This window comes from Dermacentor andersoni, chromosome 3, assembly GCF_023375885.2.
Source record: "Dermacentor andersoni chromosome 3, qqDerAnde1_hic_scaffold, whole genome shotgun sequence".
Lineage (NCBI taxonomy): Eukaryota > Metazoa > Arthropoda > Arachnida > Ixodida > Ixodidae > Dermacentor > Dermacentor andersoni.
The window spans coordinates 9,021,556-9,037,072 of NC_092816.1; the positions used below are offsets into that span (position 1 = coordinate 9,021,556).

General features: G+C 45.4%; 1 protein-coding gene across 1 annotated transcript in view; it reads right to left on the reverse strand.

Moving 5' to 3' along the window:
- LOC126520779 (uncharacterized) overlaps nt 1–14,755 on the reverse strand; it is a 178,845-nt gene extending 164,090 nt beyond the window's left edge. The window contains exon 1 of the mRNA XM_050169559.3: nt 14,307–14,755. Coding sequence (XP_050025516.2) covers nt 14,307–14,430 — 124 coding nt within the window. The 5' untranslated portion in view covers nt 14,431–14,755. The remainder of the gene's footprint in view (nt 1–14,306) is intronic.
- Between the last annotated feature and the right edge of the window lie 762 nt (nt 14,756–15,517).

The following is a 15,517-nucleotide window of genomic DNA, read 5'->3' on the forward strand; positions in this document are numbered from 1 at the left end:
GTACAGTTTATTACTATTGCAGTATCCACGCACTTATATCACAGTTTTGTCGTCTAAGCCGACCGGACGCTACAATGCTTACGAAAGGGACCCATTGCCTCTACCGAGTAGGCACCAGCGCTGGCCCTGAACACGGCCCTTTCCTCCCGATGCAACCGCCCAGGACGCCGCCGCTTTTCAAATTTCTTCCCATCCTTTCCTCTCAAGGTGATAAAATTTCGTGTGAGAAAAGCGCGATAACAAAACATGAGCTCATCCTCCGGGGACAATTCTACTGTTCGAATTTTCGAGAGAATGAATAATATCAACGCACAAATCATAGGCAACCTGATTGTGAAGTTGTGATCATATTCTTGTTTTTCTTATTTGCTTTACACTATTGCATTTTTGGCCGCTTTATTATGTCATGAACACGAGTCCCTAAACGTCATCAACAGTAGTCCCTAAACTAACCATCTTCATGTGAGAGACGTTTTTGCTAAATCTTCCGACAAATTACCATCAAAATAGGCGGAATAATTTCTGTCATCATTGGAACATACTTTGAAAAGTTATGGAAATGACCCATCACTGGCTTGGCATTTCGCTCGCCTACATTGGTTCTCAAATAATATTTTGCAGATTCTTGTATGTCTGTTTCTTCTCTTGCTTTTCGATAGCTTCGCCCTCATTTTAAGGCCTCTGTGTCCCCATACTCGCTCATGCACGTGATGGCAGAAAGTTATGCTTCTCATTTTTTTTATTTGTTCGTTTTATCGGGAGGCCTTGCGCTTGATACGCTTTGCTCGTTCGTTTAAGTTCTGACCGTGGTTTTCGCAAGAGAAAAATCTAGCCTCACTTTCTTGAGGTGAGGCTAGAGACTCACTTCAGGCTAATGAGACTCGTCGCGCCAGTATTATGCTCCTCGTAGTACATATCGATAGCTTTAACAATTCACCTATATTTTCAATCTCCGCCATGATAGTATATGATTAGCGTATTAACGAGAAGAAAATGCGACGTAAAATATGATGACGACTCGTAACATAAGTTATATTTTCACGACTATAACACGAGCTAACACTAAACGATGAAGCCTAATTCACAGCAATAAAATACAGCAGTTGACCGTGGCCCCGCGGACGCGGATTTAACGCATCGTCGTCGCACCATGCTGAAACATTCTTCTGAAAGCATCGCGACGCGATGCACCGCGAGATGTGCCACATGTGCGCGCTCCCTCCCGTGAGCGGTGCTTCGACTTCACTGCTCGCACAGCCACGTGAATCTGGGAGATTGCGTTATATTAACGCGACAGCGTTAAGGAGCTCGTCTCGCAGAAAAGCCGGTGTCGGCGTCAGCGGCGTTGGCCGTGAGCGATAAATACCAGAAGGCGCTTCATAAATAAAAAACATATGGTGGGAATCGAACCAGGGTCTCCGGAGTGTGAGACGGAGACGCTACCACTCAGCCACGACTTCGTTCCTTCAAAACCGGACAAAATCGCCTCTAGTGAATGCGGTGTTGCCTTAGAAACGTGCCGTAGAAGGTTATACTGCGGTGTATATCGGTAATTATGACCATGTAACTTACAGAAGTCGCAGTTTCATGAGTAGCGAAGTACGTTTCCGCTACATTTCTTCTGCGCTCTACGCACACGCAGAGCCATCTTGCGGCAACACAGAAGACCCCCTCCTCGCAATGTATGGCGTTGCCCCGATACGTGGCGCGCCACTCGCCCCATGACCGCGTCCGGCTTCATGGCACGTCGGGGCCCGGCTATCTGTGGGCCGATCGCGACGTTTGGCTGGCGGAGCGCGTTTGAGTAGGCGGTGCGAACGGGGTGCGATAACGCTTTCGCGTTCCACTCTTGAAGGCGAAGCTTAAGCGTCCTCCAATTTTTAAACGCATGATGGAACACAAGCTACTGGAAAATAACTTTCTTCTACGATTATTTATACAGCTACGGTAATGTCGGCTTTCTACTTCAAGGTTCACAGACCTTCTAGGAAGTTGGCTCCATGAACGATGGAAATCACTGCGGTACACTACTGCATATACTTTAGCTTATACCTCGTCGAATGTACACCATTTAGGCCTTGTTGGCTTTTGATCTCTCTCATTCTTTCTCTTTGATTACTAGCCTAGGCAAAAAAGTAGGCGATGCCCCAATATAAGCTCACTGAGAATTTGCTTCGCTAGTCTAAACGTTCAAGATCCAATCGGGCGTTTTGTTCTTATGCATAAAGAGTATTTATGGATAAACAGTATCCCCATGTAAAAACAAACTCACAGCTACCTATTCTGGCGTCACTGGGGACAACGAAAATATGTGCTTAGAAAACTCCTAACTTTCCGCCGCGAGCATCTTGGTTACAACATTTTTTGGCAGCTTTTTTGCCCATCATATGCTTATACGCCGAGGATTTATTCAGTAGCTACTGCAAGTTATTGCAAGGTATTGGTTGCCGTAGCTTATGGAACCTTAAATTGGTGGTTTGTAAGGAACAAGCACAACCTGCTGGCTTAATATGGGCAGCACTAAACGGTAATTTATTTGTAATGACGTGCACTATTTCAAAAAGTCTGCACTTTGGAAAAGAAAGGAAGCGAGGGTGGGCTTTACCTTTATTGAGGCCGCATCTGCGTGTGCGCTTTGTGACGAGAAATTGTGCGGCTTTATATTTAATTGGGTCTTTTTGATCAGTGCAAAGAGCAAGGTTTTGACGGTGGCCTATTGTTGGTTAGAGTATGAAAGACATGAACTTGCGAGTGACAAGCCTAACAGGCTTCTACCCATCTTTCGCGGTGTTCGATGTGCGTAAAGGAAGAACTGCAACCGCATTTTGCTGAAGAACCCTTATTGGCAGGCGGCGTTCTGGTGAACAAGTGTGGACTTACATTGTGAGAAATATATTTGATTTAATAAGGAATGAGTTGGGGAGGGGGGATATCTGGCACGCTGCCTAATTTGAGAATTATACAGGGGCCTTGGTCGTTATGCCGGCAACGCCATAATGGACGAAAACTAAAAGCACCCTGCGGTGAAGGATGCAAGTAGAGGGCAGTATTTCCTTCAGAATTTTCGAGATCTTCAACGCGACGTGGCATATAGCAGTTGAGTGCTGTTTCCGATGAGTCCAAGACGTTGTGCATGTTATTAGGCAAGACGAGCAACAGCGAAACAATCGCTGTGAAAGTGTGCCTTCGGTAAGGCTTGCTGGCAGCTGCTTTATTGATTGACTGACTGATAACTTACTCAAATTATCGACAGGTCGCTTGATTGTCTACGTGTAACGACATAAATATATAAATAAATAAAACACCTGGTCTCGATAGACGTCACTATGGAGGGCTTCAGATGTATTATGACCGCATTAGGGTTTTGTTTTTGTACATGCATTTATTTCTATGAGCGGTTGAGTTATGCACCATCGAAATTAAGCCACCACTACCTAGGACCAAAACCGTCCCTTATTGCTGACATACAGGACGTTATAGCCACTCAGCTTGTTATAAGTTCCCGGCCAGGGAAGTTTACGCAAGTTTGCCGTCGAAATACGGATGCAGAGCTCCGTAGAAAACAGGACTAGATATACACAACGCAGCAAACCAGTAAAAATATCCGGCTCTGCGCGAGTGCAGCTGGAAAACTAATTGATAAACTAGTTGAGAACACTTCTTTGCGTTAGTTCCTTGCACATATGCACATATGCAGCTTGTGTGAACAGAAAGTGCAGAAAACTTGCCTTGCTGGCTTGACATGTGACACTTGCTGCTCAGCTTTTGCTCAACTTTCGATGTGCACGTTCCTGCAGCGCTTTCAAAGGCACGCACTCGCAGCTGTATGCGGCAGACGCACTCAGACGGCGGGACAAACTTCGCTCGCGCAGGCGGGTAGCGCCAAGACATGCACGCTCTGGCGTAAGCCAACGTCTTTCCTGCCTTCGTCAGGGGCATTATACGAGCTAGCACTACAGTAGGCGAGAAAGGATGCGCTCCCAGCCAGAGCTCAACGAGTTAGTCAGCCGTCAGAGGTATTCGCGCTGCCACGCGACTCTTGCAAGCCGGCTGCTCTGAATGCGCACGTAGCAGGCCCAAGACGAGGATGTGTAAGCGAGTCTTAAATGTACGCGCACGATGCAGCAAATGAGCGAGCCTGCACAGTGTGCAAATGTACGCTCATGCGCTGCGTGGCTGGGAACGCGAACTGCGCCCGTAATTGCTTCCCGCGCCGCAAAGAATGCGGCTCCTGTATAAGGCATACTAATGTCATTGCGCGCGTACCCGCATTTGTCTGGTTGCGTTTGCCGTTCACCACGGGCCAAGTGCTGGTGTGCGCGGAAAAGGCATGACCTAGTCGTACAGTTGGATCAGCCAGAAACCGTAGCCGTTTAGTTTACTAGTTCTTACCTATGTGACTTGTGAAGGAACAAGCCGAAAACTGAAGTAGATGTTCCCTATAATCTGATGGTTCATTCAGCCAGAAAGCATGGTCAAGAACAGATAAGACGGAATAGTATGCGTGTGTGCTCAGCGTCTGTTCTATAGTGTTTAAAATCGTTAGTGATGTTGAGAAGACACTCGGTAAGGCTTTGGGCCGGTAGTTTCATGCTGAAGAGCAGTCGCCGCAGCTGTTGACAAGAGAGAGAGAGAAAACACGGAAAACGATGACGAGAGCAACTTCGTTTATTCGCGATGCAGGTTTGCTATGTTCAGCTTTTCTCGAATCTGTATTTTACTCAAAGCAGAAAAATAGTGCGCGTTCTTCACTTATAATGCGACGCGAATGCGCCTTCAGCAACAAAAATTTCAAACCATGATTTGACAAGCAGGTTTTTGTTTTAATAATAAATGTATGTATGGAGATGTGCAGCGCCAGCGTACTCGGCTCCAATGTGCGATAAAAGGGGGGAAACTGAAAATACAAGAAAAAGCACTTAAGGGCGAGTTCTTCTGAACTATTCATATGTCATGAGAACACAAGTTCGATGAAACCTTTACCACGGAATGGTAAAAACTCTATATACTTGCTGACAGGAGTGGGATGTTAGCTTTCTGCGCTTCTTAAATGACACCTGTCACCATGTCTTTGTTGTAGCGATGTCTCGATGTGAAATCCTGCAATAAGTTTCGAACTATAAGGATAAATTTTAAGAAACCTAGGTGAGGGCCACTGTCATTTAGGCAGCGCTTATTTTGATAACAATGTGATAAAAGTTGCAATGAAAATTGACTATTTTAGTGTGAACGGTACTTTTTTCTTTTTCGCTGAGGGCGGAAGATGAAGCAGAAGCGAAAGCTTTTTCTCCTCGGTGAACGCCACGCTATAGAAAGGGATAAACAAGCACTTTATTTGCTGTTCATGGAGGAAATCCTTTTTGACAGAGCCAATCCCCGCTCTTCCTTTTGTTATTCCCTATCTTTCTCATTGAATTGGTGTAAGGGAAAAGAAACGACGTAACGATATGACAGCGTTCTCATAGCCTCTCTCGTTTTCTCTTTTTTACTTCTCTGGATTTTCAACGTCCTGAATCACTGTTCGGTTATCATCCCTTGTTCATTACCTTTATCTCACCAAGCATGCTGGTGATTGATTGCAAACATTTGTAAGTTCTAATATAAGATTGGGGCACATAAGACTTGCATCAAAATTGCTTATGTTATAGTAGCCAGATTGCATTTCGAAATCTTTGATGCTTTCATCGGCGTCAAAGTAATAGTTTTGTAATACAGTATGGGAGCACATGCTGACATATACCATGATATACCATGATCCCTCCTCTTCACTACAGATATAAAAATAGATTTTATTGATACAAAAAACAGAGAGGTCGACCTGAGCTGGTCCGCTAAAGTCTCATACTGCGCACTGGGGAAGTAAGAAGGATAGTGAAAGTACTGGAATGGATGATGATGATAAGAGACGGGGTGAGTGCTTATGTACATTAAGCAGCGGCCCTAGTAGAGCCACCCGTCAACTTTCGTGTCATGTGGAAACTTCAACAGGGCTTGAGTTGTCCGCATTGAAGTTGCAGTGTCAGGCCATGGAACGAAAATAGCTTGCTTCGACAGTGGTTGCCTGCCAACGCTGGCTAGAGAATTATCCAGCGTCCTTCGCGCTAGCATGTATGCTGGGCAATCGCACAATATGTGTTCCAGCTATTCAGGCGTCTGACAGCATTCGTAGTCAGGGCTGTTCCACTGGCTGTTGAGGTGAGGGTATACTGGCGGGCGCCCAAGCAACGCCCAGCCGAATCTTTTGCTCCGCGTAAGCTTCGGGAGCAAACATATTTTGCCGTCTGGATCGATCATATGTAGGCGTCTGCGGAAGTTGTCAGGGGGCGTTCTCTATGTATTTGTAAGGCCCTGCATGTCGATCTTGCCTCACTGTCAGCGAGCTCATTGCCAATCACACCACATTCACCGGGCACCGATTGAGAAGTGATGAAGTGGCCACCTCGCTGGGCACTGTGATGAGTTCGGCTATTCCCAGCACGAGTAGGTAACATCGTCTTTTCTTTAAAAAGCGTTTTGTCGCCTGCAACGCTGATGTTGCATAGCAAAACAACATCAATTTAGGAGGTGTCTGCGTTCTCATAAAATGGACAGTCCCCCGTATTGCCGTTAGTTCCGCAACCTTAGATGTACATTTGTGGTCGAGTTGAAGTCACCGCGTAATACCAAGTTGCGGGATAACAAATGCAGTCATTGTGGCAGATACTGTGAGAGAACCATCGGTATATACTTGCACAATCGCACTACGTGATGCAAATATATGTGACAGGGTGAGCTGCTTCAAGCCAATGGAAGAAATGTGGGACTTCGTAACTCCAGGTATTTGAAGCCTCACTAGTGGTCTCGGTATTGTCCAGGGAAGTGTTTCTGGGATGTTGATGGCCGGGAACCTTGCAGATACAATTTGCGTGACATGCAATTGCTTCAGGAAAATCACAGTCAAGGTTTGTTCTTGGAAGCGATGGCACAGGATGGTGTGAGTGTTTAGTCATCAGGCGAAGACAGGTCTGTAGAGGTTCACGAAGCCTGGATACGTCACTTGGGCAAACTCGTGCTTCGGCTATTGTGCCCTTAGTTGACGTGCCGCGTCAATCAAGGCATATTCGCAGTGCTTGTGCCTGAAAGCTCTCCAGTGTGCGCGCACAAGATGACACCATGCTATGCGAAGATAGAGCAGGCATGCTGTAGGGTATGTAGCCCACGAAAAGTGTTTGGTTCACTAGGAGCAGACATCGTTCAGAAGGACCAATCTCAGTCCAGATATAAAATAACTTGTATGAAGTTTGTCAGGTTCGCCCTGTGGGCATTAACATATTTGGGCATCTGGGCACGGTGGCACTGGCGGAATGACGGTCACTAATCCGTTTGTTTTCATCGTGCAGCTCTCCATCGGTCTTTTCGTATCCCTGGATGGCATACGCATGCTACCGGCGGCATCGTCCAGGGAAGCAAGCGACACAAGCTTCGTCACGTTTCACGGGGCGAAGATAGCGTGTTCAGCACCTTGGAACTGCTTGCCGCCATCCGCGACTAGGCCCACGTGTGACGAACTACGTCACCAGCAGCCAGCGCCGCTTCGCAGCGCGCATATAAGTAGCCTGCCTCCTCGCATCGCGTCCACTGGGCACGGTGGCACCGGCGGAATGACGGTCACTAATCCGTTTGTTTTCATCGTGCAGGTAAGAAGACAACACAACTACCGTATCCGTTCTAGTGATCCGTTCTTGCTGTTGGTGCCGTGCCCGCAGCTTTGTTGTATGCTTGTTAACGTAATGACATGGTTAAAAGAGCTGCTTTTGCTAACGGGGGACATTGAGAGCAATCCAGGCCCTGATCTAGCGCAAATCTTAAAGCAGTTGAAGGAAGTTCAAGCCGATATCAAGGAAATTAAAGAAGGACGGCTTGCCAGTATACATAAAAAGCTAGATGCTCTGTCACGCCTGGAGTCGACGATAACCTCACGCGTGAGCCAAATACAAGACATTCATGAGAGTGCAAGGAAAATGGAAAAACGAATGGACGACTTGGAAAACCAGAGTAGGCGGTCAAATCTAATAGTATACGGCCTGATGGAAACAGAAGGCGAAAACAGTGAAAATCTAGAACAAACTGTAAATAAGACCATTATCCAGGACACGCTTGGCTTGCAGCCTATTGCCATAGAGCGAATTCATCGTCTCGGTAAACCAGCGCATAACAAAACAAGACCAGTAATCTTTAGGCTTCTGGATTCTAGACAGAAATCTATAATATTAGGAAAGGGGCGCAAGCTAAAAAACACAGGTTCGTCTATCGGGGAAGACTTCTGCAAAAGAACTCGAGAAATCAGGAAACTGCTGGGGAATAGCGCCAAGGAAAACCGAGAAAGCCATGACAGGGTTTCTTTGTCATTAGACGAGCTCTACACTAATGGCCAAGTTTTCGCTTGGGACGAGGACAAGCGGGAGAGAGTTTTACTTAAGAAAAACGTAGGAGCAAAGCGTCCAATCACGCGAAGCCAAGCGCAGTCAAAGAACTAACGTTATTGAATGTAAACGCGAGAAGCATTTTAAATAAGACTGACGCGCTTGAAGATCTACTCCTTGAACATAATCCTGACATAATAGCGATAACTGAAACGTGGCTTCCGTTTGCTGTCTTAAATCACGAATTTGTGCCTCCCGATTACTCCGCCATTCGAAAAGACAGACAGACACGTGGTGGTGGCGTGGCACTGCTAATAAAGAAATCCCTCCCATACGAACCGTTGCCGAATGTGACGGATGCTGAGGCCGTGTTCTGCAGAATTACCTGCAACAACACTGCCATAATTGTAGGCTGCTTTTACAGAAGTCCTGACTTGGACGAAAGCTTCATAAAGAACGTACATGAGCTTCTGCAGTGCCACGCTCACAGCCTAAGAATTATCATCATGGGGAATTTAACCTTCCAGAAATTAACTGGAAGAAAATGCAATGCTCATCACGTACTTCAGAAGCGCTAATTGATTTAATGCTCAACTTCAGCCTACAACAAGTAGTTGATCAACCAACACGCTCACATGGTACTGCAAGTAATATACTCGATCTAATACTACTCTCTGATCACTTCTTTGTAAACAAAATACATACTAGCATTGTTGAAGGTATATCCGAACACGATATTCCAATATGTCGCCTACCTCTGTCGTTTAACATACAAAAAAGGTCTTTAGAAAGCACCGTTATCGACTTTGCGAAGTCGGACGACGCCAATGTTTTGACGCACATGGCACATGAATTCACGGATCTTGCGGAAATGGCTTGCAATCCTTCGGCAGACGCTAATTACCTCTGGATTAAGTTTGAGACAGTAATACATAACTGCATTGAACAATTTATACCGGTAAAAGCAAGAAAATCACGGAAATACAACCCATGGGTAACGCGTGAGGTAATTCATGCCAAACGAAAAGGGAAAAGGTTACGTCGGTCTTTGAAGAAGACTAAAAATTAATCACTCCAGACATCAAAATTGATTACCGCCAAGCCAGAACTTAAAATAAGACTAAGCCACTCCAGAAAATAATATTTTAATACTACCCTGCCTAACTTCGTAAAAGGTAATCCACACAGATTTTGGAATCACTTCCGTGCACGCAAAGTAATCACGCCAGAATGACCCCACAATGAAAAAGTTTCTCAAGCTAATGCATACAACAAGTACTTCCAATCGGTATTTACTGCAGATAACGGGTTTGTCCCCCAATAATTCCTACAGGTTTCACCATCAACTTACTAAACATAACTGACTCAGGAATCTTTAACCTCCTACTCGGATTAGACACGAAAAAATCTAGTGGTCCTGACGACGTCCCGAACGAATTCTTAAAGCGATACGCAGAATGGTGTAGCAGGTATCTTGGCATTATCTAACGCATATCACTTTCAACTGGACGTATCCCAGATGACTGGAAAAAAACGAAGATAATACCAATCCATAAGTCAGGTGACACAAACTCTCCTTCCAACTACAGACCGATATCACTAACTAGTACATCATGCAAGATACTAGAGCATATAATTTTAAAAAAACCTAACAACATATTTTGAAGAGAATGGCGTACTAACAGCCAATCAGCATGGATTTCGGCACCGGTTGTCAACAGTAACACAGTTGACTGAAGTTATACATGACCAAGCACAGACTATTGACAACCGCAGTCAAACAGATATAATATTTCTAGATTTTAGCAAAGCATTCGACTATGTGTGTCACAACAAGCTAATTGCAAAATTGGAGTCAATTATTGGAAATGGAAGCATTACAGCCTGGACTAGGGATTTTTTATCACAACGTTCATACTTCGTTTTCCATGATGTAGCATCATCTGATACAGTTCCTATCACATCTGGCGTTCCCCAGGGCTTGGTCTTGGGGCCCTTACTATTTTAATTTACATCAATGCTACCGTAAATAACATAGCATGCAGCATAAAGCTTTTTGCAGATGGTTGCATTATATATAAAGAAATAAAAAGTTATGAAGATCACCTTACTTTGAATAGATGCCTTAACGAGATAAATGCCTGGTGTGAACAATGGCAAATGTCTATTAACATCGAGAAATCAGTGACAATGGTAGTAACAACAAAGAAGATTAAGTCAGGATTCACCTGCCTTCTCAATGGTACAGCCCTAACTAATGTTCAGCAACACAAGTATCTAGGACTGACTCTAGCATCTGACTTGAAGTGGAACACGCACATTGCCAACATCACTTCAGCAGCCACCCGTAAGCTTTTCTTCCTTAAAAGGTCCGTGAAATCTGCTCCCAGTCATATGAAACTGCTAGGCTATGAAACCTTTCTGCGGCCAGTACTAGAATACGCCGACACTGTTTGGTTTCCTCACACAAAGACAAACATCGCCGAAGTGGAAAAAGTTCAAATGAAAGCAATACGGTTTATTCACAACAAGTACAAAACCACTGACTCGCCCACGGAACTCCTGGCTTCATCCGGAATGGACACACTGGTAAACACAGCGAAGCAAGCTCGGCTAAAATTCATACACAACCTGTTGCACAACCGCTTTAACATAAATTATTCAAAATACATTACTTTCTCTACGTCCCGTATTTCACGCCATAAACATAATAAAATGTTAGTTGAGTACCCTTGTAAAACGGACACATTTAGATACTCTTTTTTCCCTACTGCTGTTAGGGAGTGGAACCACCTCGACTCAACAATAGCTGATATAGACTCGCCTTCAATTTTTAGTAACATGATAGAAAAGAGTAAGGAATAACTGCTAGAAAAATTTTAGTCTTATGCAAATTTGTTTTTTACATTGTTTAGATCTATCTCTTATGTTATGTTATGTTATGTTAGATTGTATTAAGTTATACATTGTTAGTTTGTAAATGGTTGTGTTGCATTTATATTTCACGAGATTGTATTGAATGACAATTTATTGTATTTATAACATCTGTTTTATTGTTATAGTTGACTTCACTAATTATATGCATGAAACGATGTCTTTCTTTTTTTGCATTTTGTATTTTTCCAGACTGTACTATGTAGCTACATGTAGCGTATCTAATTTATTGTACTTTGTATACACATGTTCTATGAAAAATTTTGTATCAACGCTTACATTGTAACAATATGCCCACCTGCTACGGTCTCGATGAAGAGACTGGCAGTATTGAAAATAAATAAATAAATAAATATTTTGTCCAAGAAAGATTGCGGGCTATTACGACAGCAAGACATCTGTGGTTTGTGACTAAGGGAGCGCCATTCCGTCTATAACGATGTTATATTGTGACATTGATTTGTGTGAGTGACAACACTGCACGCTGAGTTGCTGAGAGTTGCAGGCCTTTACGGCGCCAGTACTTTGCCGTGATCGTAGCCGCACGATGAAGCCTTGCACGCACTTGTGGACATGTGACTCCATATGACTAGATACAAATGTCATCCGCGTACCTTCTGATATGAGTTGCGTGAGGTAGCTCGTCTGCAAAGCTTACCAGTATAACATTGAAGAAAATTGGGCAAAGGACGCCACCCTGTGGAACACCCCTGCAAACGTCATGTCTATCAGTCTCGCCATCGGCAGTGGACATAAAAATGGCCCGGCCGCTGAGATAACTGTAAAGCCAGCAATACATCCAGCCACCAACGCCTAGATCTTCAAGTGCCTGAAAATTCGAGTAATGAAGGACGTTATCGTAGGCACCTTTATTATCCAAATATATTGCACATACATCATGTTGAAAGGAGGATACCAGGCTGATCACACCGTCAATAGACGATTGGCCTCTTCGGAATCCGTTGATAAAATCATGAAATCTACCACTTTTCTCGAGTAGCCATTCCAGTTTGCTTCAGTACCATTCGCTCCATCACTTTACCAACACAGCTTGTCAAGGCTATCGGCCGATAATGTGAAAGATCGTGCGGGAATTTCCCGGGTGTCAGCAGAGCCACAAAACGACTGCACTTCCAGTTGTAAGGCACAGCGCTGAGTCCCACGTAGAGTTGTAGAGCGACAGGAGCATTTCGCGAGCTTCCACACTAAGATGACAAATCGCTGAGTTTGTTATTCCATCTGGTCCTGGACAAGATGTCCAGTGGAAAGCAGATATCACAGCGTCGAGCTCGTGTATAGTGAAAGGCGAATACAGACGGTGGTCACTAGATGATGGAAAAACCATTCGTGCTTGCGTGGGTAAACTTCTATAGGCACTCACAAGTAATTAGCAGAAATCTTCGGCGACCTAAACTTCATGCCGCCATTGCAGTATGGTCACACCGCTGAACGTGGGTGAGCTTTCATGGAGGCAATCGAAAACTTCGCACAATTTGCCAAATTTTGCAGAGAAGTTTCCTCGTGCTCAGATAGCCAAAAAATGTTCTCCAGCTTTGTTGGTCGAGCTTATCAAGGTGCCGTAGAACATTACGTTGAGCCCGGTGAGGTGCAGATACCTCTAATCGTGTTTTCGACCTTCTGCATTTCCGCTCTGCTGAACGTCGTATCGTGCGATGTCGCTCGTACTGGTCATCAATAGGTGATTTAAGTGCAGGTGCGCTGAGGTGTTTTGTTGTGTCGTGTATAGTTGACGGCGATGACACTTTCAATATTGAATTGTGATTGGATGATTTGACAGGCGATGTTCAGATTCCTAAAATGTTGGCCAGTCATTGCAAGGAGCACTTTTCGGAGCTGAGGGATATAACCATTTCAACTGGATATATGTTGGCAGATGTTCACTTCCATTGGTGTCGAGATCAATACACCATCGTGTAGCAGACAGCAGGCTCTTTGAAACAAACGCAATGTCAAGACAACTGCTTTAGTAAGAGCCTCGAAGACGTGTTGGCGAGACATCATTGATCGCCATCAATCCTTGCCTGAGCATGGAGTCAGCCACGCCTCTACCGCGGGCGTTCGTGGAAGAAGAACCGCACATGGAATGGTCGGTATTAAAGTCTCCGATGACCATGTAGGCACCTAGACAAGTTTTCAGCATGGACAGTAAACAAGAACAGTCTATGCACGATGTTGGAGGTATATATCGTCTAATTGCTGAGAATGTGCGCCGCTTGAACTTTAGCTTTACGCAGACGCACTCGTTGGAAGCATGTGGCGCGTCCGTCTTTACGAAGACGCGTTACATTCCGACGAACAAAAGTGAGCATTTTGCCTAAATTGTGTTCATTCCTTGACCACAGTGGTACATATCGAGATGTGTCAGGTTGACTTATTACAGCCACGGAAATCTGGTGCTTGAACATCTATTGGTGAAAGTCTGCGAGGCGGTCTCATAGGCCTCTCGCATTCCACTGCATCATTGCGAATCTTTGTAATTGGTTTCCAAAAGGTGACGCACTGGTGCCTTATTGTAGAGCCGTGAGGAGCGAATCCAAAGCATTTAGAGCATGTAGCACGGTCTTAGCAACCGGCACTGTAGATATTCTGCGGAATAAGGCACGGAGGTCGTAAAGGCCTTGTTCAGTTTCTTCTTTCCCTGTGACCCCTGCGTCCTAAATGTACATAATTTTGAAATATCCTGTGAAAAATGAATGGGACTACGAGAAAGAGATGACTCCAAGTTAAGGACCTTACAAACTTTTCGTATTAAGTTCAATTTCTACACTCGAGCATCGCCAGTACAAAAAAAGAGTCGCGGCTCTGATTTCAGGTATTTTTCGTTGTTCTAACTGCCCTTCCAGAGGTAGTGAAATGCAACGAATGCTGCGCCTCCGGATGTAGATAATCGGGTGAGTGGGCGATCATAATCGGAATAGAAGGAGCTTTTTACTCGCAGATGTGGCTTACCTTTCTGTGCACCGAAGGACACGAGGGAGTGAAGTAGCAAAATCTGAAGCACCACAATCGCCGCCTTGCCCACGTGCTGAACCGTAGTCGTCATCTGCATCACAGTCGCCGGCAGCGAACACATGTGCGAGCCGCTCACGTGGTGGCCGCCGATCAAACACGTCAAGTTTCAACAAAGAACACAAAACGTATAACGTGCTCCGTTGGAAGTGAAAGGTGACTCCTAAAATCGATTTCACCTAACGCTGTCAGCGGATGGTTAACCCTACGAAGAGAATGAGAAATTAGCTCAGCGAGTACACCAACTCGAGCTCGGCGTGGCAACGGGTGAGGTCGGTTTGAAGCGCGGCCACGGTGCAACGCGGTCGATTACTACTCCGTCAGAGCGCTCGCGACGGTCGGCCGGCCACCATCTGCGATCGACGAGCTGCTAGGAGCCCCATTTGAACTCCGTACGTGCTCCCGCCGAGGGAAAAACGCGGAGCGACACCAACCGTGCGCCCGACGAAACAGCCTAGCACCGCCTTCGCGGCTGGGAAGTCCTCCGTCCCTCACTCTCGGGACCACCGTTCCTACCTCACGCTCCCACCACTCGCCGGGCTCGTGTTCCGACCCCGGCCTGGGTGAACTGGGGAGGGCTGCCTGCATGCACAAGATCTCTTGATATTGACTGGCTGGCTTTCAGCTCCCTATCACAGGCGACACTGAAACCTGGGTTCTCTCTAGCATATTTGTCCTCCTGGGCCACCTCGTACAATCACTAACATATAGTTTATAATCTAGCGTTCCATGACGGTGGCTCTTGCGCGCAAAAGAAAGGGACAAAAACACCTCACGATTGAGGCGTACTGAAACGCAAGGTGTCTAGTTGGCACGTAAGACCTGCCGTCATTTCATACAGATACCAACGCACCCAAAACACTGTCCTACTGAATTACACCCAGTTACAATGAAGCTCCAGTCTACTGCATTTGTTGTGCAGGCTCTCATTCTGAACTGTAATAGTGTGCGAATTCGTTGCCTTGTTGATTCTGCGCGCTTCTCGAAAAAGAACCGTGAAAATGTCCACCATATTTCGCAACTCTAGGGTATAACTTCAAAATCAAGAAAGGGGCTGACAGATGGCATAGCACACTGTGGTATAAAGTTTGCAAACAGGGATAAGGTGCCTCAGAAAGGCTGGCCAACGTTTCGATAAGAGGACTTATCTT